The sequence below is a fragment of the Manacus candei genome, unplaced genomic scaffold, assembly GCF_025592945.1.
Source record: "Manacus candei isolate 608988 ecotype Guabito, Panama unplaced genomic scaffold, ASM2559294v1 h1tg000018l, whole genome shotgun sequence".
Lineage (NCBI taxonomy): Eukaryota > Metazoa > Chordata > Aves > Passeriformes > Pipridae > Manacus > Manacus candei.
In genome coordinates this window covers 5022012-5048641 of record NW_026138066.1, presented here as the reverse complement: position 1 = coordinate 5048641, position 26630 = coordinate 5022012, and the positions used below count along the sequence as shown (strand labels likewise).

General features: G+C 40.9%; 2 protein-coding genes across 5 annotated transcripts in view; both read right to left on the bottom strand.

The window, feature by feature from the left end:
• Window positions 1-8494, bottom strand: part of UBN2 (ubinuclein 2) — a 53448-nt gene extending 44954 nt beyond the window's left edge. The window contains exons 1-2 of the mRNA XM_051784141.1: window positions 7758-8494; window positions 3521-3613 (exon numbers count right to left, since the gene is read on the bottom strand). Of these exons, the coding sequence (XP_051640101.1) occupies window positions 3521-3613; window positions 7758-8180 (516 nt within the window). The 5' untranslated portion in view covers window positions 8181-8494. The remainder of the gene's footprint in view (window positions 1-3520; window positions 3614-7757) is intronic.
• A 6524-nt stretch (window positions 8495-15018) lies between these two features.
• Window positions 15019-26630, bottom strand: part of IFT56 (intraflagellar transport 56) — a 56291-nt gene continuing 44679 nt past the window's right edge. For 2 of the 4 annotated variants that reach the window (XM_051784144.1, XM_051784146.1), the window contains exon 18: window positions 17522-25621. In XM_051784144.1, the coding sequence (XP_051640104.1) occupies window positions 25510-25621 (112 nt within the window). In that variant the 3' untranslated portion in view covers window positions 17522-25509. Of the gene's footprint in view, window positions 15933-17521; window positions 25622-26630 lie in introns of those variants that run through there. The other 2 variants (XM_051784148.1, XM_051784147.1) reach the window with 2 other exon arrangements.

Below are 26630 nucleotides of genomic sequence, written 5' to 3'. Positions count from 1 at the left end.
GCATAAGAATATACATCACAGAGCAGGAAGGAATTTTGGTAGAAAAAAGTAGTACTTCCAGTGCTGTAAAACAGGTCCAAAGATCTTTAAAGACAAGAAATTGTCATGAGATAAGGAGGGTCCACTCAAATTGATGCCTGATTTAAGACGAGGAAAGAAAGGGCAGAAAAAGGTATTTTGTTTTGGCAAAGAAAGTAATCAGTGAAATCACTAAGGAACGTGTATTCCCATTCATCTTTAGAAGTAACAGAGAGGTTTAACAGTTTGGGGAGGGTGGGGGTGTAAGATGACAAATTACTGAGGATAGTAAAGAAAAAAGACAACTCAAGAATTACTGAAAGATCTCACAGTTGCTCTGAATTTAATATGGTTAAGTAGTCAGCTGAATTCAGTATCAATAAAAGCAAGGTAATCCACACAAAGGAAGTACAACCCAAGCAAGAAAAAATACAGTAATCTCCAAATTTGTTATGCTACCCGGGAAGCACTGGAGTTGTTACGCACAGTTCTATGACATTTGCTCTACAGTCACAAGTGGTCAAAAAAGTAAGAATTGGGACTGTAAAAAAAAAAAAAAGGAATGGAAGAAAAAAGCCAGAAGTCATCATTATATCACTGATAAATCAGGGCACCATACCATTAATATCCTTTCATTTAAAAAAAGAAATTAGAACAAAAAAGGGAACAGTAATCCAACAAGGATGTTTAAAGGTAAAAACTACTGCTTCTATACAATAACAGAATGTTAAGACACTACAGCTGGAGAACAAAAGGGCTGAATTTAGATGACAGCAACAAAATCACATGCAGTGTGCAGGAAAACTGGATATATTTCACTGTTTCTTACAATACAGAAACCATGGAGCACCATGTGAACTCATCAGGTTTTAACACAAAATATGTTTTTATATGACCACCATCATGGTACTCAGTGCCATGGAACACAAATATCCACTAATGATCTGCCAAATTCATGGCAGAAAGCTATAAAAAGGTTAAACGTGCAGCCTTTGGCTTTGGGAGAAATTAAGACACAGATTGCCAGAGAGGCACAGAGCACACTTGCTTGGTTGTACTTTCAAGTACGAGATTTCACTAGTGTCAGAGGACTGTGCTACCATCCATTAGATGGACCTTAGTTTTGAGCCAAGAAAAATTCTTACACTAGGTACAATATTGTCTGAAGTTCGGTATCATGTGTTCACAACATTGCTGGATTTTGTCTAGAGAATAACAGCAAACAAAACAGTGAAAATAGGAACCCTTCAGAGCAGATTTTTATGCTGGTATTTAAAATGTGCTGCAATTCCAAAAAAGGGCTGAATAATCAAGTAAACAAATGGTATGTTATGCATCTCGTTTCACAAAAATCCATTTATTCATAGGCTTTTTCTTAGGATCTAGAAAATACACCAAATAATATACTGATTTGATGATAAGTACAGGAATTTATCTGAAAAGAAGTAAAAAGTCTTCAAGGTAGACTGTTCCTCACATACCAAATTTTCCAGAAGTACCGCGCACGTGCTACGATTCAAAACATTGTCTGACTCCATTTTAAATGGATATAGGTAAGTAGTACCTAAGTAATTTAAGGGAGGATATAGTACTTCCTGCAAATCAGAAATAGAGGGTTGGGTTTTTTTTTTTCATTCTCATACAACCAGTGATTACTTTTACACTAAAGCTCTGTTAAGGAGTGTCGTGGCTTAACTCCAGCTGGCAACAGTACCACGCAGCCTCTCATTCACTGGAGGAGAAAGGATATCTACTACATGGCATCCCTGCTCTAGTTTAAGCCACAGAGCAAACATCTCACAAGAGTCAGAAGATGGCTGGATGTTGTCAGAATGAGCAGTTGTACTGGGTCAACGTACAGAGCTGCAATTCCTCTGAGCATCAATGGCAGGTAAAGATGGATGATTCTCATATTGGAAGAGAGAAAGGACAGAAAATATCTAACACAAGAAATCTTAATCCCTCACCACCCTTCATGCTTAGTGGCCCTAACCTAATAAGTTGTTCTTTATATAGAAGACATTACCTTTTGTGGGGTTGAGGTGTGTAAGGTAAGGCAGAGAACGAAAGGGAAAAAAAAAATCAGAAGTGCAAGCAGTAATCAAGATGCAAGTGCACCATGAATTTAAACTGTTGAAAATTGTACATTTTTGTTACCTTCTGCTTTCTAATAGTTAAAAGCATCTATTTGCCCCTTTTTATGACTACTGAGCATTGAGCTTCAGTTTTCTTCACTCTAATAATGTTTTGTCTACAAATGTACATGTTTAGCTTTGATGTATGCATAAATGTATATGTTAAAATAGATTACTTCCACTACCACTCCTTCCTACATACATTGCTTTACATGCTTACATTGACTTTCATCTACTGTAGTTAAGCAACTTGTTTCAGGACATCATAAGTCCTTACCTTGTATTATGGAAATGAGTTTTCTAAAAAAAGTACAGTTGAAACAGTTTTCTCTCACATTGAAAAATTATTTATCATTCAAATTAAAAGCAAACAGTATTCTGAAACTGCCTTCTCAATTCACTTCCTATATTGCTGTCAATTCCTCCAAAAGATGAAAATGATTTTTTTCAGTTTAAGAATTTGCTACATATTAGAGCTAACATGCTTTGAAATAGTAATTACTGCTACAGAATGTATGGATTGCACACTCAGAAAAATCTGCCTCTGTTAGAAAAATAAAAAAAAAATCAAAATAGATAGATCTTAGTATGTGTGTTAATAGCAAAAGATACAAATGACTGCTCTTGTTTCCCTTCTTTATTATTGAGGTGCTTCATTAGTAATCCAGAATATCAACATGCCTCAGCATGATGATGAGCTTTGATTGCCAGCTCAGAATTAATCACCCAACCCTACCCATATGAATTCTTAAAGACCTGTTTGGGTGTGGCTTTTGTCAACATTTTCTGATTTTCTACCTTCATTTACTAGTGTAAGCCTCTTTATGTTACTAGCTAGCTTTATTCATACTTTCAGGAGTCAGCAGACTATCTTTAGGCAGCTAGCAGCTACAAGAAATTCATCGAGCAATGTCTTACTATTCAACAAGTAACTTCCTATGGAAGCATTCCAAACTAGTCAGAAATTCATCAAGATTCATCAGTATTTAGCCCAAACAGAACAGCTGTTCAATAGTGCACAACAGCACTACATAGAAATTCTTTCCTCCAGCACAGTATTTAGCATGAATATCAACCTGCATCTAATAGTTGTATTTATATAGGAAGCTTTTCTAAGAATAGCTTCACAAGCTATAACATCTATAGACAAATCTATTTAGCAGACTTGTCTGATAAGCTTGTGGCAGCTTCAAGGTGCTTAAATGAAATACAGTGAGACAGTCATCTCTGAAATGTACAGAAGTCACTTGACACTACATCAGCAATCTTAATCAGGAAAAAACAACCCTGTGATATTAAGACCTCTACAGCATCATAAGTTATCACTATTAAATATTTGTGTATTTTAACAAAACAGAGCAACTCACATATTTTGCCTCAAACTTCTTGGCAAGCATTTCTACTTCATGTCGCTCACGTTGTTCATCATTAAATGGATCTTCCAAGTGAACTGATTTCTTCTGAAAAAAGCAGAAATTACATATTCATTCCACAAGAAACACCAAGTGTGTCTGATAAAAACCTATTATGCCAATAAACAATGCTCTGATGACTAAGTAGCCAGAATTTATACTGTGTCCAAATACTTACTTTGGTCTATAAAAATTAATTTGACTCATTCAATTATCATTCAGTTACTTTGCTTCTGATGAAAACACCAATAGAAAAGTTGGAAGAAATATTGAGATTTGTATTTTTCCAAGCATTCCATTGCAACCTCAACTGAAAGCATAAGCGTAAGAGAGAATTATAGCCATTTGAGCTTCAAAGAAAAAGAACTCTCTAAATATAACTCCTTTTCACTTCTGCTTCCACTGGTGCACCTTACACATGTTGTGGTCCTTCTAGATACAACAGACTAGATGCACCTGGTAGACTGACCAGTGGGGAAGCAGCCAGAAGACTAAAAACCTCAGAAAGTTACAACCATAACTATAATAACTTCTTTATCTAAAGAAAAAAAATAACAGTGCAATAGTTAATTTCAGTGATAATAGCATGAATTACAGAAGATTGCCACTATGTTAGCCACAAGGACAACAGAGATTTAATACCCCAGCTATACGAATAAGCAGGCAATACCCCCCCTTTTTTTTTTAATAGAAAGAGGTTTTCACTGACACAAAGTCAATGAACATGGTGATTTTTATTGAATAAGTTACAGCAGAAAACCAGGGTTGCCTCCTTCAAATTAGAGTTCACATAAAACACAGTAATTGCTGTAAGGGGGAAAGGTACTTCGATGCTAAAATACAGTAGAATGGAGTTCCATTTTATAGAATTTTATGGATGGCAACTAACTTTACTGCACATGGACCACTCATCAGTAGACTAAGAACAAAAAGTAACACTAATTTCCGAAAAGCAACTTCAGAGTATGAAAAGCCAGTATATTGACTAAATGGTAACCAAAGTAGCTCAGTAGTACCAAGACCAATATAATGAGGAAGGTAAGCAAAAATGCAAACACCACATAATTACCATACATTTTCTAGACTGAGTACTTAGAGAAGAAATTAATAGAGGCTATAGTTAGTCCTGAAACATAGGTTAAAGTCATGTATTTCCTGCGGACATAATTAAATATCAAATACAGCTCAATTCATGAAACACTATTTTCTCTGCTTTTAGCTGGGAAAACCTATTCCACATTATCTGCTAGGCAGATGTGGCTTTTTTTAATTGTGAAATAAGGTTGAGGCCAAAGATCAAGGAAAATTTAGTAGTTAAGTGTTAACCTACCTCCCTCCACCAAATTCTCAAAGCTGTAGCTGACAATCAATTTGATTAGTTAAGCACTATTGCAAACTCAACTTCAAGCAAATTTTAGTTTTGCCTGTTTCTGAGGGATGGACGAGTCTCAGACTAAGGCATTACTTCAGCACCTTTACAGCCTGTTTGACAGAAGCCAACTTGGGCTCCTGGCTCAGCCACTTTGACTTAGGTTTTATGCACCAAGCCTCAGTTACACCAATGGGATCAAGAGCACACTTTGACTTCCACCAACATTTAAGAGGCAAATGGACTCTTCAACCACACTAACTTATTACTCACATCCAAAAACTTTACATAAATAATTCCTACCAAAAGATGAACTATACTAACAACCCTATCAAAGGATATTCTCTTTATCAAGGCAAAAAAAGGAGGATAAGGACAGCACAAGTTTGTAAAATAAACATTCCCACTAGCTTCTGATTCAGGATAGGACCTTAAATTTGGAATAAGAAAAAAAAACTGAAGTTGCACTGTCAATTGATTTTGGACATTCTCTACCATTCCATTAAGAGACCTATTAAACCAATGTTTGAAGTTATTCCTGTGCACCAGTCCTTGCCTTCCCAGAACAGCCTGCCTCTGGAGAACCTTTCTTGGTTGCTTCAGTTCCAAACAATGCTACAAGACAGAAAGACAAGCTCCTGAGTTTGTAATGTTAAACTTTAAGGGGAAATGTTATAAGTTGAGCAACTTCTTATAAGGGAGAAAAGTCAACAACGACTTTCAGAAAAACAGACCAATCTTCGCATTACAAGAAGTCTGCATGGCAAAAATAAAGTTTATATGACCTGTACATTTTAAACTGAAACATTACTAAAACAACAAATTTGTAAATCTAAAACTCCACTTAAAACCACAACATTAACTGCCAACTAGTTACTCTCTCCTTGAAAAAAGCAAATCTCAAGATTTTAAGTCTTCCCTACCATATTAGAGTAGCTCTTCCAGCTTCTTCATATAGCAAAGAAGTTAAACTGACAGGCCAAGTATGCATCAGTTTTTAAACACGAATTGCTTAAAAAGATTGTAATTTATGACACTGTTTTACATAATCAGCTGACTGTTCCACACAGTCCAGCAACTGACAGGCCATTATGAGCCATTCATTTCAAAATGGACCCTACAGAGCTGAGAATCATACACAGTTTCTTATAAAGCATTTCTATCACTGGCTCTACCTTAAAAGCAGTCTCTGACCCCAGTTGTAGCAAAATCTCCCAAATCACTGCTCTCCCCCTATCCCCACAAGACACAGAATTTGCATCAGAACTACATCAGAAAAAGCCATTTTCCCCTGATTATGTGACTAAGAGACTGACAACCTACAAAAAAAGGCAGTTATGGAACTGGGAACTGCCAAAGGGAAAAGTCAGTCTCCACGTACTGAACCACTTCTATCACTAACACAATTTTCACCTTCATACAAGAACTGCTCAGAAATATTGCACTTCACAGAGCAGCATGATTATGCTACGCTAATTCAGAGGAGTCATAACTGGCACTGTTTGCCCACAACAGCTGTAGGACAGGATGAACAGAAGAAACTTTTTAACTTGCATCACAAGATCACAGAGAGATTAAAATCAGTCACCGATTTTTCTGTCTTCTACATTTGAACACACTCCAGTGTGTACATCCCTCCACATCCCTCCTACTACAGAAAAAAAGCGAGCAGGATGCCAAGTATAGTTACGGCATCATCACCACCCATACTTTGGTTCATAAAGCAGAAGTTTTAACCACTCTCGAGTTTGTGCTGAACGTAAAAATGCCATGGCAGTATCAATACTGGTATTTGAGACTTACTTTTATCACCAGATCTACCACAGACCCTCTCAGCAGTAGTTACTGACTTGCCCCTTACCTTACCTCCACTATGAGGCAAACTTTCTCTAAAATTCTGTACTGGAATTAAGAGGAGCCACAGCTATTTAAATCAAGTGTAATTTCACTGGTATCCTCAACTCACTAAGAACGAGTGGCTCAAGTGTAACCAGCTTAAGGACACGCGTCTCTCCTTCCTACTTGGAACACTGGGTCCTGTTGATTGGCTAATGCTGCTTACTTCTTAAAGCTGCCTACACGAGTTTTGCTCCTTAATAAACAAAATAGTTCAAGCACCAAACATTTTCTGTTTGGGTGGAACAGAGAAAAGGAGAGTACTTTTTTTTCTTGAATTAAGTTCTTAACAGTTACAGGTGAGGTTAGTGTTTCAACATTAACTCTCATTTATCCCCATCCCCTCCAAGACTGCAGAAACTCCAAATCTGCTAATGCTCACTTCACAGTTTCTCAAGGCTCCTAGCAGAGCCAGGCTAATAACTCTTCATTTACCTGCACACAGCCTAGAGATAACCCTGATCACAGACCGGCATGGTTACAGTTTCCTTCTTGGCGGAAAAAAGCTTCCAGGAAGGAAGGATGGAACAGCACTGCTCTCCGAGCACAGAAGGGGAGCAGCGGGGAGGGGAGCCGGGGTAAGCAGGGTACAAGACAGTGGCGCTCCCCGGCCTGAGCCCGCAGCAAAAGGCCAGGAGACCTCGGCCAGCTCAGGGACGACAAGTGCGAAGCCTCCCCTTCCCCCACGGGCACAGGCGCAGCCTCAGCACCAGGAGGAGCCCGCAGCGGCAGCGAGGCCGCCGGACTTCCCTCCAGGACACCGCCCCTCCCGCCGGGCCGGGACCACCCCCGAGCAGCACGGGGTGACCGATAACACTATCGGCGAGGCCGGGGCCGCCTACAGCTGGGAGGCGGAGGAGGATGATGCGCGGCGGGGCCCGTGCCAGTGGCAGGGGAGGGGAAAAAGGGGAAGGGGAGGTCCCGTACCCTCGAGTCCCCGCACAGCAGCAGCTCCGGGTAGCTGAACTCCACGCAGCCCTCCTCGGTGGGGTCCTTCAGCACCACCTCCAGGCGGACCGTCTGGCGGAGCGGGAGCGCCTCCCGCGGCGGCGGCGGCTCCTGCCGCCCGCTCTGGCGCGGCGGTGGCGGCGGCAGCGGCGGCGGCTCTGGCCGGGGGGGCTCCCGCTGCGGCGGCTGCTCGGGCCGGCCGGGGTCGCGGGGCGGCTCCGGGCGGGCGGCGCTGTCGCGGGGCGGCTCGTTCGGTGGCGGCTCCGGCGGCGGCGCCTCGCGGCCCGCCGGCGGCGGCTCCGGGTCGCGGCCCGCCGGCTCCCGCTCCAGCGCCGGGCTCTCGCCCTCGCGGCGCCGCACGGGTGACAGGCTGATGAACGGCACCCGGCGCGGCTCCGCCATCCTCCTCCGCCGCCACCCCCCCCCGCCCGCCGTCCGCCGGCCCCCGCCTCACGCGTTCGGTGACACCGCTCTCTGCGCTCCCTCCCACCGGCCCCGGCTCCTCCCTCTCCCCTCCTCCCCGCTCCGCCGCCCGGTCGGAGCTGCCCCCTACGTTCTCCTCGCCGCCCCCGCCATCTTGGCGCCCCCCCACATAAATAGAAGCAGCCCCGCAGCCCGCGCAGGCGCACCCGGGCCCGCGTCGCCGCTGTTATTGCTCAGCTTCCCCCGGACGTCAGCGCGGCCGCCGTTGCCCCCCCGCTGTGGCCGCCGGGCCCGCCTCCGGTTGCCGGGGCGATGCGCACGCCGGGCCCGCCGCCCGCCCCGCGCGGGGCAATGGCGGCCGCGCCGCAGCCGCCAGCGCTCGCGCTCCTTCTCGCCCGAGGGCGGCCCCGGCGGTGACCTCCCCCTGCCCCTGAGGCGGGATGGGAGGAAGGGGCAGCTCCGGCCCGGGGTGCTTCGTGCTCGTTGGGATCGGGGCTGCCCCCGCTGCTGGCGGGGCTGCGCAGCGCTCGTCCTCTCGGTGCAGCGCGGGCCTGCTTGGGGGAAGGTGCGCTGAGGCCTCTGAAAGTCGGCGGCTGTGGGTCAGTCACCAGAGGAAAACCCTAAATCCTGCCCACGGTCGAGGGCTCAGTGCAAGGGAGAGCGGCCGTTCCCAGCCTGAACGGCGCGGACGCGCCGTGTGTCGATGACATCAACCCACACTGAGTGGAGCAGCTGAGGACATCGGGGTCTGACAAAATCGCGCCGCACGGGGCTGATCCCAGCGTGCTCCTGCAGAACAGCAGCCGCTGCTCTGGGTGCCGGTCTGTCCTCGGGGGAAAGGGAGCTTTTCCAGTGACCATTCCCGGTCTGTGGTGTACCAGCTTACAGGCTGCAGGGAGCAGCTGAGGATTGGTGAGAAGTTGTCCTGTAGAGAGGGGACAACGCAAAGAAGGCAGGGTTTGAGCAGCAGCGAGACTTCCGTCATGAGCAGGAGCTGCCTGCAAACAGCGCAAGTGTTTCAGTCTGTCACCACCTACTTTGACAGACTGGTAGCTGGTATTTCCAGATGGAGGTGTGCCACCAAGGCAATGCAAAGTTTCAGGAAGCTTATGAACATCTTCATGTACATTGCATCCTCCAGCTTAATTGGGGCAGAGAAAAAGAAGTTGGATGGGGGTTTTTTGTAATTTTTTAGGCGCAGAAGTACTAGGTAGGAGTGGTTTTGTTCTCTTTTTTAAAAAGTACTCATTTTATGCAAAGCAAACAAATAACACACATTTGTGTATTATTTTGGATGATTACAGCAGACCATTCTCTGAATCACATTACTCCACTTTCCAAATTGCGTTCATCACCATGCTTGATACTTTCCTCTCCTTGCGTAGGGGTTCTTTTGACTTGACTGTTTACTTTCATCTAGACTCCAGAGAAGATCCCTGACGCTAGAACATCATTAACAGGGAATGGAGAGCATTCCAGAATACTGCTTGCAGCATGGAATCACTGGAATGACTGACCTGATCTGAGAAATGTAAACTGTCTCCTTCTGAAGCTTGAAAGGCTTTGTTGAGCTTTATAGTCAAGGAGACTTGCTTTATCTTAAAACCTTGTATGTTCTAGTATGACTAGCAAGCTCAGTAGAGGTATTCCTCAAATATGTTTTTAATTTCAGTGTTGTAATAAAATCATTTGGTGATCCCACTTGTTCTCCTGTTGAGAATTCATACAACTATCTGGTGATGTACATAATAGGCAATGTATTTCTGGATTCAAACTGAGTGAGTGTCATTAAGCTCCAGACCTGCAGATCCCGCCAGGAAGATTTTACTTCTCATCGAAGTCCCTGTGTAGTCTATGTCATTAAACTGTGACGATAAAAAGGGGTCTTTCCTCCGGAAAAGACCAATTTATTGCTCCTCAAACAGAAATCTTATGTGGAAGTCTCAGGCTCTTCTGCAGCTCTGCTGAATGCTTGCTTTCAATTACAAAATAGGAGACTAGACATTGAAATAAGTACAACAGGAATACAGCAGGTATTTTGTTCACAGGTAATACTTAGATATATCCATGGAAAGTGATGAAGATAAGCTGTGCATTTTAAGTATCCAACCTAAAAATCCATTTTGTCCCCTAAGATATATGGAACTATATTCAGAAGTAATGAGTGTAGGACAGGTACACCACAAGAAAATGAGTTTTGCAAGTATCTGAATCCAGTGTTTCGGATTGTCTTGGTTGTAGTGTAAAAAGAGTGTAGGGCAATAACTGGAATATGTTAATGTTACATTTGGTCTAAGACACTAGAAGCACTCATGAAAGACTCACAAGAAAACCACCAAATCTAGTAGATCTTAAGGAATTCAATTTTGAATACACCAGGAGTGTTTCAGGCTTGTGCCATATCAAACAGTTCCGAGAGGAATTAGATTTGTAATTTTTTTCATAATTTTTTTTTCTGCTCTACTACCTGTTTTGTTCTTTGGCATCCAGCTCTGTCTCAGGTATTTTTCTACATAGCATAATGAGTTGCACTTCTCAGTGCAACACAAAACAGTAACATTTTAAAAAAGTAATTAGACATAGATGTTTTGCCAATTATTTTGCTTTCTCTCAGGATATGACCATGCTAATGTAGTCCAACATCAAATACGGATTCCTTCCCTTTGTATGTTATCTGAAGAACACAATAATGGAAATGTCTCTTGAAAGAGGCACATTAAGAATTACAAAAACTGTGCCAACTGCAGAAAGAGAGTAAGTTTGGGGTGAAATTGAAGCTGCTTTTTATTTCACTAGTGAAAGCCAGTATAAGCAGATCAGACAGAGTGGATGCTTGGAACTACAGATGCTACAGCCACACCAGTGAGTGGCAGTTTGTTGACCTGACTTTGTTTCAAATACAGAAAACAGAGACAGTGCAGCAAGCCACTAGAGGCCTCTACCCTGGTGCAAGTGCGATCTCCCTGCTCTGCTTTGGGTTGGCTTCTCTGTCTGTAGCACTCTCTCTTCTTTTTGGGCTGTTACTATTGGTTGTGGTAGAGTCAGAGCTGTACCCTGTTTCATTATAGACCAATGCTCACTGTTTTCCTGGACCTAATGGAAGCTGCTGTGCTGCCTCTGTAGCTTCTCTAGGCTGGACACTCTACAGCAGCAAGCCCAGGGTCCCATGAGAAAGCAGAGCTGTCCTTATCAGTTATGTCTGTCTCCAGGGAGCTTTCAGCTTCAAAGGCTGAATACTTTACTTCCATGAGCTATGAGCTTATTGTCCTTGGACAGGAATGCGGGAGTAAACGTGTTTTGCTTATACCAATAACAAGCTTAGGTGGCACAGGATGGCAGTTTGTCTTCTGCTTCAGCTGAGCACTGGGACCTACGTTTTTCCATCGGTTGCTTCCTCACTATATCCTCCTTGGTTTCTTATGGTCCAACAAGGCATCTTGTTGATCCTTATGGTCCGTTCACCAAAGCTGCTGCCACAGCACTTGCAACTTCCACTGCTGTCAGGAGATGGTATAGCTGCAGGTAGGATGGTGTTTGTGTAGCTTTTACTAGAACTGCTGCTGCATCATAAGAATCCACTGCACCAAAAACATGGCTGGCATTGCTGGTTTGCTTTTTAATGATGCTCTCTGAATTCGTGTGCTTTTTTTTTTTTTTTTTTTTTTTTTAACTTCTCTTCCCTCCTGCGACTTTATGAAGTTGCTTCCTGCCAGATCCAGAATCAAGGAATAAACTCCCCCTTTCTTTCCAAAACCAAACACCAATGCCATAGAAACCATCTGGAAAACTAATTTCTCTGCAGGATCCTTCCCCCTCTTTTTTTTTTTTTTTTTTAAAATCATTGTTGTTCTTTAAAGTAAAATTACTGTTCCCTGTGGAACATACCTCTAGTTTTCTCTCCTCAGGCACATGTACTTAAATCTTACCAGCAGCTTTGCCACAGCCTTAGAAAGTCCGAAGTACACTTTTCAGTGAAGTACACAGTGTTTGGAAGGACTGTAAGCAGGTAGAGAAATGCCAGATTCGCTCTAGAAAGAATGCATTAGCTTCAGGTAATTATGATATCCTTTAGCAGGACAGTAATATTCATTTGTCACAATTTCGAAGCAGAGGAACCATGATTGTGAACTTTATCCCATGCACTGGTATAGTGCTCCCTGTGAACTAGTTAAACCTTACTTCTTGCAGAATGAAAGTTTGAGCCTGTGAGACACTGGATTCCTCTCCAGAGCTTCAAGAAAAGCTTTGAACAAATCTGATTAAAAGTGCAAAGTTTCAAAGGCAAAAGGAAGTTTTAAGAGTGGCAACAATTTTTATGGAAAAGGTTGTTATTACTCCTGTAACTGAAGGTGCTTTTTACCTCTAGAAGTGGATTTAGGTGCATCTTTTGTTCACTTGCTGAGGAGTGGTCTTCCAACACCATATTGTGTGTCAGGACAACATAAATGGCATGACTGTGGCAGGTAGCTGATGAAAACAAAATGTTGGCTTCTATCTCACATTAAAAATAAGTTAGAAATCAGGACAAGTTTTCATGTGAAAAAAGTAAAGGAATTTACGTGAGTGGGTGTGTCATGGCAATCAAGGGGGGGGGGTGTTCTCTATCATCTATGCTGTTCAGGTGCAATTTCTCAATGAGAACTTCAAAACTGACACAACTTCTGTATGACTGGTGATTTTTATGCTCTACAGAACATTGTAACATACTTTAAGCTAATAGATAGGGTAAGACTGTTGACTTAGAGGAACCTCAGAGAAAATTCAAAGCCTCAAGTGCTGCGTTTGGACAGAATAGCAGGTTGGGAAGAAAAAGCAATGAGAGAAAACAGAAAGAAGAAGAGCATGCTTGCCAAGGAAGAGCAAGCTGCTCAAAGAAGCTGCTATGGGAAGAGCTTTTGATCCTGGAGAGAAGATGAAATATTGAGACATTAAACATCAGCTCTTAAGTAGGTGCATTTACCAAGCAGAACATAGGTAATTTGTTCCCTTAGAAAACAGTAGCAAAATCAATTGTTAGTAACAAGAACAGAACACTTTTCTAGCTACAACTTATTTTTTACTTGTAAATAACTATTTCTGCTTCTGGTGTCAGAATTTCTGGCTGGAGCAAGCAGACAACTTTCATCTTTACACTTTCCCAATGTTAAGGGTGAACTCAGTTAAGGCTGACAAATAAGCTGTAAACTTCGGCAGTAGTAATGATTCCAGGTGAAGTGGTGGACTCTGTGTCTTAACTAACATTAATTTGGGAATGTTAGCCCCTGAGAGGTTTTCTCTGCCAAGCAGCGAAGATTAGTTAGAGGTCTACAATCCTTAAAAAATTCCTCTTTGCAGGTTTACTCTTTACTTTTCTAAGAAGGAGGAAGAAATAAAGGCAAAAAAAATATTAGTAACGTTCTACGTGATCACAAGAAAATTAGAGCCAGTGAATTACCAAAGTAACAAGCGACAGCATAAGAGAAAATTGGCTCAAATTGCACCAGAGGGGGTTTTAATTGAATATTAGGAAAAATTTCTTCACCGAAAGGGTTGTCAAGCAATGGAACAGGCTGCTCAGGGAAGTGGTTGAGTCACACTCCCCGGAGGTATTTAAAAGCTGTGTAGATGTGGCACTTAGGGACATGGCTTAGTGGTGAACTGGGCAGTTTGGGTAAATGACTCAATGAACTCAAAGGTCTTTTTCAACCTGAACGATTCAATGATTCTTTAACATAACCTTTTAGCTTATTTTATATTAATTCTGGAATTTTTCTTGTAGCTCTAAAGAATAGCAAGAAGGGTTACATCAGAAATAAACAAAGAAGGGATTTTGTAGAGGAGTACCCAGTAATACACACACACACACACACACACACACACACACACACACACAAGTTTTTTGCATTAAAAATACAGTTGTATAGAAAGGGAGCAGATTTCAATGAACTGGTGAAGAAGCTTAAACTGAGGAGCATCTGCCTGTTATGTGTTGATTGTGACTAACAATGTCACTTAAACAGTAGTTAAGCTGAGTTTAAAATTGAAGAGGAGCTGTCTTTGAAAATAATAGAGTTCCTTAATGGTAGCTCTTTTATGATTCACACCTGCTCATTTGAAAATGTAAAACCACCTAGATGTTTACAGAGATTGAGAAGGATTTTGTGCTCTGGGGAGTTGTCCCTCACTTTTACTCATTTGCACTATTTCTTTAAAGATACCTGTGGCATGGGATGTTTATTTCTGATGAAAAGCCTGTTCCATCAGGCCAGCACCCCTGGAGGCAGCCAAAGATTACCAGCCTGTCTGAAACTTCGGAGTCAGATAATTTTCTTATCTCTGTATTGTTGTCTGCTGGTTTTATTCTTCCAATAGTAATTAAAACCACACAAGAATGAGTCACAATTTCAAGTAGCTCTCCCACCCACCTGTAACATGAATAAGGAGGATTGCCCGGATAGGGAGTTCTCAGTTTGAATTGCAATCTCTACACTAAAAGCAGTAATGCTGTTTAATGAGGTAAAACGGTCTGGAAGTAATTCGCAGCAGTACAAAAGCTAAGGTGCCACAGGATTGCTCTTGCTCAGGGTTTCTCTTGTGGGTGCTGACCTAGGACAAGACACTCTAGGTGCCCTTGAGTCAGGCAGACTATAAGCTAGACAAGCCTTGGTCGCTTGCCACTGTGATATTTTCTAGTTTTTAGAGAATTATAGATATTTTAATAATTATCAGAAACTTCTTTTTTATTAAATACTCCAATATATGAAAAATTAATATAGTTACTGTTCAGGAAACAACTGTCAAGCAACGTTCATCCTCCCAAAAAGAAGAATTTTATGTAATACATATATGTAGATTGCAAAGCAACCTTCTAGAAGTTATAAAGACATCCAACATATTTGGCTGTGACCTCGCAGAATTTTTTTTTTTTTTAATTCTTCCTTTCACTTTCAGACTGATTTTAACAAAACTCCAATTTCCTAACCGAGTTTTTCAATGCCTCTGAGCACTTTGGAAACTGCTTTCCCTCATATAAAGTTCTACACCTAAGTAGGTGCACATTATCACAGACATCTGAGGGTGCTTGCATATACAAATTGCGACATGTTTAACATTCATATAAGCTTACAATCAGAATAGTCAGAAGCATACTTTGCATGTGCATTTCAGCATTTTCATACTTCCATGATTTTATTTCCAAGCCAAATTGCCTTCAGAAAGCAAAGCACATATTTATCACCGAGAATTAACTACATACCGAGATTGCAGATTCAACACAAAGCTGCTTTTGAGCTGCCACAGCATTAAAAATAGCATCTGAAAAATTACTTACAAAATACGATTTTCCATACATGAATAATTTAAATAGACAAATGAAATTTTGTAAAACTATATTCTTCCCACCTCAAGTTGTATTCTGAGAAGACATATGAAATGTAAAGTTTTTTGAGCATATTAAAACACATGTAGAATAGCAGCAAAAGCAGTGACGATTTTAAGAATAGAGTGGATGGTACATATCAGAATTGCTTGTGAAAACAAGCTACATTTTCTGTATAACAGTTTTATTTCAAATGTCATTTTGCCAACCTTAAAAGAATTACCCCTGACATTGGTAAGTAATTGTGCAGCCTATTCTTACCTGAATTCTTCTTCACTGTTTTGAGACTGAGTTACTTCTTAGTGTCATGCTGATTTCTAGTCTTCCATAGGACTTAGCATTTTACAAATCTGAAAAAATCTTGCCTTGGATGCCTGTAAAGTGGGAGCAAAGCAAGTCATGTTCAGAGGTGGTGCACGGGGAGGAAGAGATAAGTGGAAAACAGCAGTACATTGGCAGTACTCCGTGGTAGTCCTGTACGGCCCATCACATTACTGTAGATGGGAAGGGAAAACACTCAGTAGGGAAGGAGAATGTGCAGAAATGAAAAGCAAACACAGCGATAAAACCTGTTTGAGAATCTCTGGCTAAACTGAGTGGGGAGTCTTGTAAAACTTGCCTCAGAAATTACTTTGTTGTGACCGGAAAATAGCTCTTTCATCTTTAAATAGTGGGGAAAACCATCATTGTTTTAAATAAACAACCAGCTTCTCAGTTTGTTCAGTGATAACTAAGTTCAGCAAATGTGGCATCATGAATAAGTCAGACAAAAGTAAGACTGAACTCGTAGAATACAAATATTAGGATAATCATCAGAATGGGGAATATACCAGGCAGTTTAAGACTTAGTTTATCAGGTTTCATAATTTAATTTTTGTAACCTTTTCTTAGACACAGCTTTCACAGATAGATTGATATTCAAGAGATATATTGACTTCATGTGATATGAATTAATTCACCAGCTCTGCAAAATAAGACATTGAGTTTTGTCACATAATGGCTACTCATATAATGGCCTCACCCACTATTGTAAGGCAAGGAAAAGATTACTAGTAGTTTTAGAGTGGATGGGCATAATGATCCCGTTGTGCTTAAAAAGGACAAATGATGAAAGAAAATCGTAGATGTTACAATGAGCAATGTAGCTATTAGAATTGAAGCACGGTTCTTTTCTACATGATGTAAACAATCTAAACATTATTATATATATTCTGAAAATGTTACTGTATATTATATAATTCTACACTGTTATGTGTGTCTTTTCACAGAACTGACTATGTGGAAGTTGCTTACAGTGATCAAGGAGCAGATGGTGGAGTCTAAGACTCATCACTCATCCCCAGTTAAGGGCCAGCTTAAAGTGTAGTTTGAGGACTTCAAAAAAAGGTTCATAAAAGTGCAATTCAGACTCAACAGCATAGGTAGTATCCGACATTTTAGTTAGATCCAGCTGTATCTGAGAACTGCTGCAAATTATCCCATAGCATATTTCCTGTCAAAATAACTGGAGACCCAGGGTCTTGAAGGTCTATTGTAAAAACATTTTAAAGACCATTACTTATTTTACTGCATTCCTTATTTTAAACTCTCCTAAAGAATTAGTAATAATATAATGTGGAGCAATTAAGCACAATTAAATGTGTAAGTATGAATTGAAACAGAAGTTCTCTTTTTATTTGAAGAATACACTCTGTCTTCTCAAAAGTCACAGCTCTTACTAAATATAGACTTTTATTTTAAAATCTATAAATAGATGCTAGTATAATTCATCAGTTGAGCAAGATCTGTAAGGAATTCGGGAACCATCCCTTGCTCAGAGATGTGAAATGTCTGCTTTATTTGTTTCAAATTAAAGTTTTTTAAAAAGTAAGCTTTTAGTGTGTGGCTGAATGGGATTACAGGGACAAGAAAAAGATGTTTCAAATTCTGCAAAAGGACTTGAACTGCTGGACTCCATCAATCTCTCTGGGATGCTGTAAGGTTCATCTAATAAAGAATGAATGGGAAGTATTATCTCCCATTACATGGATTTTGTACAAGTTTACAACAATACTGCAGTTCCTACAAACACAATACATACATTTCTGATGTCATATCCCTAATTTAAAGTAATGGCATAATACAGTATTCATAAGGTACCTGTTAAATAAGTTGAGAATGACAGATGATGAAAAGTAGCCATCAGTCATCATTAATAAAACGTTTTGGGGTCCCTGGAAGGATGTAGGATCCAACAGACCCCTTGATAATCCAGATATCAAGCATTAATAAATGTCTGCAGAGAAACAAACTAGTAATTGGTGAGGATAAGATAGTCACGCAGTGTGATTTGCATAAGATGGAAAACTGAGCCCATTTGAACAAAGTATAGTTTTGTAGAACTAAAAGTAGGCTGTCTCTTCCGAAGGATACACTGCATCCTGGAAAATACCAGTTCTGGAAAAGCCCTAGGTGTCATGTCACAGTCGAGAAGCAATTTAAGGCAAGCTTCCCCTGTGATAATAAGACAAAAAGGGTGAATGCAGTCCTTGAGTACACATGTAGGAGAAAAGCAAGCAGCAGTATGGAAGAGCATATTCCAACATCTTATACAGTCATAAATTATGCCCACTGCTGAACAGCCATGCTTTGAAAAAAAGTCTGTTGACAAACCAATTGCCAGTTTTCCAGTCTGGGAAATACCCTTACAAGGGAAGCTGTCTTTCATACAGAGTTGACTTGCTGCACTTTATGCATACCTAAAGATGAAAAAAAACCCCTAAAACTAAAAACCACCGAAAAACCCAAACCAAACCAAAGAATGCCAGGCTTTAATGGCTAACAGCAACAATGATTGTTGGAAGAATCAAATATTAGAAAACAAGGCCAAACAAGTTCAATTTAGAATTAAGGTACAATTTCTAAAACAGCAAATGTGATTTAACCATTTGAATAAATTGCAAAGTAGAACTATGGATTTTCCATTATCCACTTTCAAATTAAGACTCTTAAGTTTTCTGGCAAATATTTTATGGTAAGTCGAGTTAGCTATTGGATTCAACACAAAGATTAGCTGATGAAATCTACCATCTTGCACTGTGTAGTGTCAGGCCAGTTTATCTAGCTGTTGATAAATGACTTGATTTTAAGGTTACTGGTAACACTTTCATGCATTTATCTACTTATTCAATGATTGTATGAATAGATAAAAAGGGGAGAAGGACGTCTGGAAATGAAACTCCAAAAAGAGTGAGTGGAAATTATTTCTGGAGAAAATACAGGGAAAAATGGATTAAAGAGTAAACCACTTGGCAAAACCCAGATGTTTTCTTCAGTGTATGTACAGCTCCCATGAAGTGAAGCTACACGTAGCACCAGCTATATATGTAATTGTTTACTTTGTGTCTTACTAGCTAATGGCCAAGTTCCTTAATCAACCTTAGGCAGCTTAAGAAGATCAATGAGCAATCTTCAGGTTGAGGGAGCCACATAAGCCTAAATGCCTGCTACAGTTCAGAGCTGGAATGTGACATGACTTTTCTTTCACAATGAACTTGCCACCTCCAGTTTAGTACATTACTTGGCTCCAGGTGTTACTAGAAGTTATATGCTGGATTCCAGAAGTAATCCAAGAAGGTTGCTGCTATATTGGATCAATTCAGATACTGCCCAAAGCAGCTGTTATCCTGGAACTCACAGCAGCAGATAGGATAAATGTCCTCCTCTGCACTGTAATCACTTAGATGTTACTGGTATAGATGTTGTTCAGGTATTACCTGAAGTTTAATTCAAGGTTGACTTCATTATCTATCAGGAATGGGTCAGCACCCAACTAAAAGCAGTTACACGCTGTTTTGGGTTTGGCTTTCTTTACTGGGCACTGTTAATTATATGGTTGCTAGCACAGTACCTTCTGTGTATTCTCTGTAGCTTATTTTTCCAGAATCAGATGCTTATTCAGAGTATAAGAAATAACTGTAATTTCCATACTCTTCCTTGAAATTCTAATGATGCAGCAATTTCTTTCTGCCTTAGTCTCCCTTCCATTACATTATCTGAAATGCCACTGTTTCAATTTTTTTTCACTTACTCCTGACCCAATAAACTTACCTGTTCCCTGACTCTGCCCATGCATTCTTCACTGCCTGCTTGTTCTGAATGGGTTACTTTTGTTGTTTTCCTCCATATCTACCTTCACTCCTAGCCATCCTATTTAGAGTACCTTGACTCCTTAAATTTCTAGTTTAGGGAAATATGGAAATGGGTAGGGATAAAATTTTGTTAACTCTATCTGAGAAAAAGCTTTAGATATACTTTATTAAATTCTACTTCTGTATCAGCTAAGGCATCTCCTATTCTCACATCTGTTCTTTGAATAAGATCTCAGATTAAACAATGGGAGGTACATTCAAGACATATTTCTAAGGTAAAATAAACACCAGTATTTCTGTACTTTTCTTGTTCTGCATTTTAATAGTACCTACATATCTGTTCCATTACCAAGACCTAAATGCTAAGACAATATGTATCTTTTATTTCATCAGTGCTCAAGGCAAAGCTCTGCATTCCCCTGTTATATCTTAAATGACAAAAGCTTTATTACCAGTCAATAAAATGCACTGTGCTAAACCACATATTATTTAGCATATCAAATATGACATTATGACTACAGTAAATAAAGGTGAGGTTTTAAAAAACTTCTTCACTGGTCGCAGATGAGAATTTAAAATTACTCCCCAAGCCCTTATCCATCACACTTATTTCAAAATATTCAACCAATATGTAAAATGGTCTGTAATGGATTTGAATGCTCTTCAGCTCTCCTGCAGGTTAAGCTTCAATAAAGGGAGTAATTAGATGCATTTAACATCTGCTACAAAGCCACCAACATGGTTTTTTGAAGCTTTGTACCAAGATTCATAATTGTATTCCCGATCTGTTTCCAAGTTAATTAAACTGGGATGGAAAGAAAAATGCCATTTACAAGTGAAACGTGTTTTGTAACTGCTTTCAGTGAAAATACTGCTCCTTTCACACCTCTTTTGAATGAGTGTAACATTGCTCCTGCCCCTGCTGAAAGGCTCTGGTATTGTTGCTATTATGATGGATCAGTTTCTACATGTAAATGCAAGTAGCCACAACTATCAATGTACTTCTAGACACCTGAATGATGATACCCACATTTTTTGCTTGAAGCAGTAAAAACACTGACATGTTAAATGGCAGAGAGGTGTGTATGTTCCATATATACCTAGCTGCCTTATTTTCAGCAAACTACCATAAGATCAGGACCAAGGCCATTGGCTTGCCTTTGACTGATTAATGAACATGCGCTTAACGACCAGCCTCAAACCTGCCCTCTTCCACAGCAAAATGAATATGCTATTTCAACTTCTGCAAGAGGAAGCAACACAGACCAACCAGACATTCAGTTAAGAGCTTTAATCAATACACAGACAGTAGAGAATATGGTATTCTGAATTCCCCCCAAAAGATAAAAAAATATTTAAGTATTTTACAAATTTATAAAATTTAAAGTTTCCTTTATAAATAATATACAAATGTTTTTTCACTACATGGTTCTGGTTACAAAGCCAGGGGGTGGAGCTTCAGCAATGAATATTCATACACTTGGAACTGACTGCCCCAGGGGTGGAAACACAGCCCATTTGCCATGGGCTGATCTAGACTGCACTGGAAAAGGGGAGGCTCCACAACACTTACAGTTCATCAATGACATCACTGTATGGGAAAACATGGCAGACAACGTTTTTAAGAAAGGAGAGAAGATAATCCAGATTCTCCTGAAAGTTGGTTTTACCATTAAACAAAATAAGGCCAAAGGACCTGCCCAGGAAATTCAGTTCCTAGGAGTAAAGTGGCAAGATGGACATTGCCAGATTCCAATAGAGGTGATTAACAAAATAGCAGCTATGTCCCCACCAACCAGCAAGAAGGAAACACAGGCTTTCTTAGGTGCTGTGGGCTTTTGGGGAATGCATGTCCCAGAGTACAGTCAGATTGTAAGCCCTCTCTGCCTTGTGACATGGAAGAACAATTTCAAGTGAGGCCCTGTAAAAAAAATGCTCTACACTGCAGCTGGGGAGAAGAGTCCTTCCTGGAGCCACTGGCAAAAACTGCCTGGGAAGGAAAACCTCTGGGGCTGTGGAGTCAGGGATACAAAGAATCTGAGGCCTGTTACACTCCAACTGAAAAAGAGATACTGGCAGCTTATGAAGGGATTTGAGCTGCCTCAGAAGTGATTGGCACTGAAGCGCAGCTCCTCCTGGTGCCCCAACTGCCACTGCTGAGGGGGATTTCAAAGGAAAAATTCCTTCCACACATACCACTGATGCTGTATGAATTAAATGGATCACTCTCATCATACAGCGAGCATGGACAGGAAATCCTAATCACCAAGAGATCTTGGAGATCATCATGAACTGGCCTGAAGGTGAGAATTGTAGACTATCGGGAAGAGAAGCAGGTGACCAGTGCTAAGGAGGCCTCACCAGATAATCAGCTATCAGAAAATGAAAAGCTATAAGCTCTCTTTGCTGATGGTTCCTGTCATACTGTAGGGACAAACTGAAAATGGAAAGCTGGCATATGGAGCCCTATGTGGCAAGTTGCAGAAGCTACCAAGGGACAAGGTGATTCAAATCAGACCCAGCTGCAGAGCTCAAAGCTGTCCAGCTGGCTTTAGATGTCACTGAAATAGAGAGAAGTGGCCAACACTCTACCTCTACACTGACTCGTGGATGTCAGTAAGTGCTCTATGGGGGTGGCTGGTTTGATGGAAAAAGGCCAATTGGCAGCACAAAGGGAAACCCATCTGGGCTGCTGAAGTGTGGCAAGACATCACTTCCCCGGGTGGAGAAGTTGACCATGAAAGTTCATCATGTAGATGCACATGTACTCCAGAGTCAGGCCAACAAGGAGCATCATAACAACAAACAGGTTAAAGATTGAAGTGTCTCAGGTACATCTGGACTGGTAACATAAGGGTGAACTATTTGTGGTTCGGTGGGCCCATGATGCCTCAGGTCATCAGGAAAGAGATGCAACATACAGATAGGCTCATGATCGAGGGCTGGATTTAACCATGGACACTATCTCCCAGGTTATCCATAACTGTGAAATGTGCTGCAATCAAGCAGGCCAAGAGAGTAAAGCCCTTGTGGTATGGGGGGCGATGGTTGAAATACAAATATTGGGAGACCTGGCAGATCAATTACATCACACTCCCACAAACACGTGGAGGCAAGCACTACATGCTTACAATGGTGGAAACAGCCACTGGGTGGCTAGAGATGTACCCCATGCCTCTGCCCAGAACACCATCTTGGGCCTTGAAAAACAAGTCCTGTGGCGACATGGCACCCCAGAAAGAATTGAGTCGGACAGTGGGACTCATTTCAACAATACCATCATAGACACCTGGGCCAGAGAGCATGGTATTGAGTGGGTGTATCATATTCCCTATCAAGCACCAGCCTCTGGGAAAACTGAATGGTGCAATGGACTGTTAAAAACCACATTGAAGGCAACGGGTGGTAGGACCTTCAAACATTTGGATCTATATTTAGCAAAGGCCACCTAGTTAGTCAACACTAGAGGCTCTATCAATCAAGCTGGCCCTGCCCAATCAGAACCCTTGTGTACTGTAGATGAAGTCCCTGTGGTGCATATGAGAAATACGAAAGATAGTTTGGATTACTCCTGCCTCAAGAAAGAACAAGCCCATCCATGGGATTGTTTTTGCTCAAGGACCTGGGTGCACTTGCTGACTAATGCAGAGGGACAGGGGAACACCACGTGTACCTCAAGGGGACCTGATTTTGGGTGAAAACCATCTCTCATATTGAATTGTATGTATAATACTGGTTGCTGAATGATACTGCCATCGTATACCATACATCCCATGGACTAAATGAACTCAACAAAACATCTTGGGGGAATGGTCGGTGATCACTGAAATAATACCATTGTTTGTATAATTATATGTGCATATATAGAGAGAGAGATGTATGTATATAGTTGAAAGGTGTAAATCTGGGCATAATGTGGATGGTATAGAGTAAGGGGTGGATAATGTTACAGTTACAAAGCCAGTGGGTGGAGCTTTAGAGATGAATATTGACACTGTCACATCATCATGGGGGGCATGGGCTTGACAGGGAAAAAAGCCATGGACTGGAAGGGCAAGGGTGCACACTCTTCCCCTGCTGCTGGAGGGAGGGGCAGCTGTTTTTCTGAAGCCTAGTGACGGTCACTGCCAGGGCTGCCATGGCCTGGACTGGATTGGGAGAGCTTGGTGGCAAAAACCCCCCAAGTCCCAGCTGCCATAAGCCTGGAGTCGCCACTTTGCTGCCACTGCTGAGTCAGTGTTTTCAGCAGCACACCTCCTTTTGGACAAAATAGTTTTCCAGGTTTTGCTTGGCCTCTGTTCTCTGTTGTTTTATGGTTGGGGGAGGGCATTAGATTGCAGAAACTTTTTTGCCATATTGTTTTTCTTTGTTCTACCGAGCCGCATGGTCCAGCATGGAAACCCCTCTCCCCTTTGCTGGCTTAAACTGTTTTCATTTGTATAATTGTAGTGACTGCTATTTTCTTTAGTAATTTGTTATTTTTTTACTTATATGCCTTTGTATTGTCCCTTCATTATTGGAGGGGGATGGGGAGAGCTTAACGCAAAAGGGGAGTGACCTGTTTAGAGTCTCAGTCCTCTGGTAACTGACCAAAGCCATCACAACTACCAAATATATAACACATTTTTATGTTACAACTCTTGCTTTTTTTAGAATTACGTATTCCCTGAGCTGTTCTCCTTAAAAAACAGAAGAGTCTAATAAATCCAAAAGTATAATGAATATGGTTGCTCATGACAGTGGTAAATGCTGAAGAAAATGATTCAGAACATCTTTTTATCCACCAGATTGCTAAACTAAATAGTTTCTCATGTGCACTACATTAACATGAATGTTTTGAGTGTTAAACTTCAAAATAAGATTGAACAATACAGACCAATAAATCTCCATGCTTTGAAAAAGATGACAGGAGAGAAAACAAGCCTTAGACAAAAACAACAAAAAAGAAATTAAGATATTAGTTACTGAAATTTATCCAGAAAAGGCTAGTGCTCAGAATATGATTTGTATTTTAGCCCAGAGAGGTAACATACAGAAGTCCTACAAGAAAGATGGAGAGAGACATGTAGTGACAGAACAAGGGGAAATGGCTTCAAACTGAAAGAGAGTAGGTTTAACTTAGATATTAGGAAGAAATTCTTTACTGTGAGGGTGGTGAGGTACTGGAACAAGTTGCCTAGAGAAGTTGCCTCAACCCTGTTAGTGTTTAAGGCCAGGTTGGATGGATCTCTGAGCAACCTGGTCTAATGGAAGGTGTCCCTGCCCATGGCAGGCGGGTTGGAACCAGATGATCTTTAAGGTCTCTTTCAACCCAAGCTGTTCTATGATTGTATGATTCTGTAAGTCTTCTGTATTATCTGATACCCTAGTAGCCTTTTGGTCATCACCATTACCATCTCTTATTTGCCATATTCTATCACTTGCTGAAGAAGGCTTGTCTCAGTCATGTAACAAATAATTCTTCTCCAGAGGCCAGAAGGCTTGCTGGAAAAAAAACAAACCACAAAGCAGTTCAGTAACTCTTGGGGAGAAATCTGGGCACTATTTGAGGAGCACTTTACTTGTGGACAGTTAAAATTACTACTGAAAAAAAGAAACATTGAGGAATAGAGAGTGGTGCAAGATATAAAATGTTTTAATTAACTTGCTGAATGTTTTGCAATCTCACTGCAGTACACTCTTCCTCAGCTGGGTCAACCTGCTTGAATGTCTAAAGTCCTGCAAGGAAGGAGATAGTCAGAATGCACAGGAGAAACCAAAACCCACATCTTGCAGCCAGACATACAGTAGCAACTGACCCAGTTCATTTTGTGGTACTGACTTAAACAGGGACTCGGTTCTCCTTGGCCCACTTTTTCATGATGCGGACAATATATTCTACTTGAGAATTACCATTGCTCTTCAGAAGATGCAGTACTTCCCGCAGAGTCTCTCTACAAAGGTGGAAACAAAGATTTAAATGAGGCTAAGACTCAACTGATGCAATAAATGACAATAAACAATCAAACTATTTTGCAAAACATGGACCTCCTAGATAGAGAGGTCCGTTCATCTGCAGAGCAGAAAAAGGTTAAAATGCACAGTTGATGAGATCCCAGGGACAAAAACCAACCAAACAAAAAAGTCTTCTATACAATTGTATAGAAATTAAAAGTAAAAAAACTCCAGCAAAATGTAATCAGTTTAGAGCTTAGTGCATGCATGTGTGTGTGTATTTATATATAAATCTTTACTCTTGCAAAATAGAACAAAGCAAACTTTTTTTTAATCTTTAATGTTATTTGCTAGTCTTTAATATGGCAACATCTAGCTTAATACTGTCAAAGCACCTTACACATAAACACAAATAACAGGGAAATGAACATTACAAATAGGATAAACCAGTATTCTGCTGCAGTTAGCCAGCTAGTTTGCAGTAAGAACTTGTTTGCATATTTTGAAAAACAGAGAAGCTATATGTATTTTACTGCATCTGCTGCAGTGATTGCTAAAAGGACACTTGTAAGGTGCTATAGTTAGTGAGATTATTCCAGCAGAGAAGTGAATGGAAGGAAGGTGTAGAAGCCAAGATACATACCTGTCAGTCACATAGGAAACAGCAACTTTGGCCTGATGGACGATGGCCATCTGGCATCACCGCAGAATATTCACAAGGGAACAGTTCTTAAATACAGCCTCACTACTCTCTCTCATTCTCCCATCCAGTGAAATGGGCCGAAACCAAAATTATCAGTAACATGGATGATTTCCTTTAATCTTTCATCAAGTATGTATGTTTGTCTCACATGGACAGTGTCTTCAGAAAGCAAATTTTAGTGAAAACAGTCTCATCTACTCATTGTTTGGAGAAATCGTGTCCTTCTTACAGTGTTGAATAAACATTTCCTTAGTTCTATTCTATGAACCCTGTCATGTGACAGTTTTCATTCTAATGCCATCGAT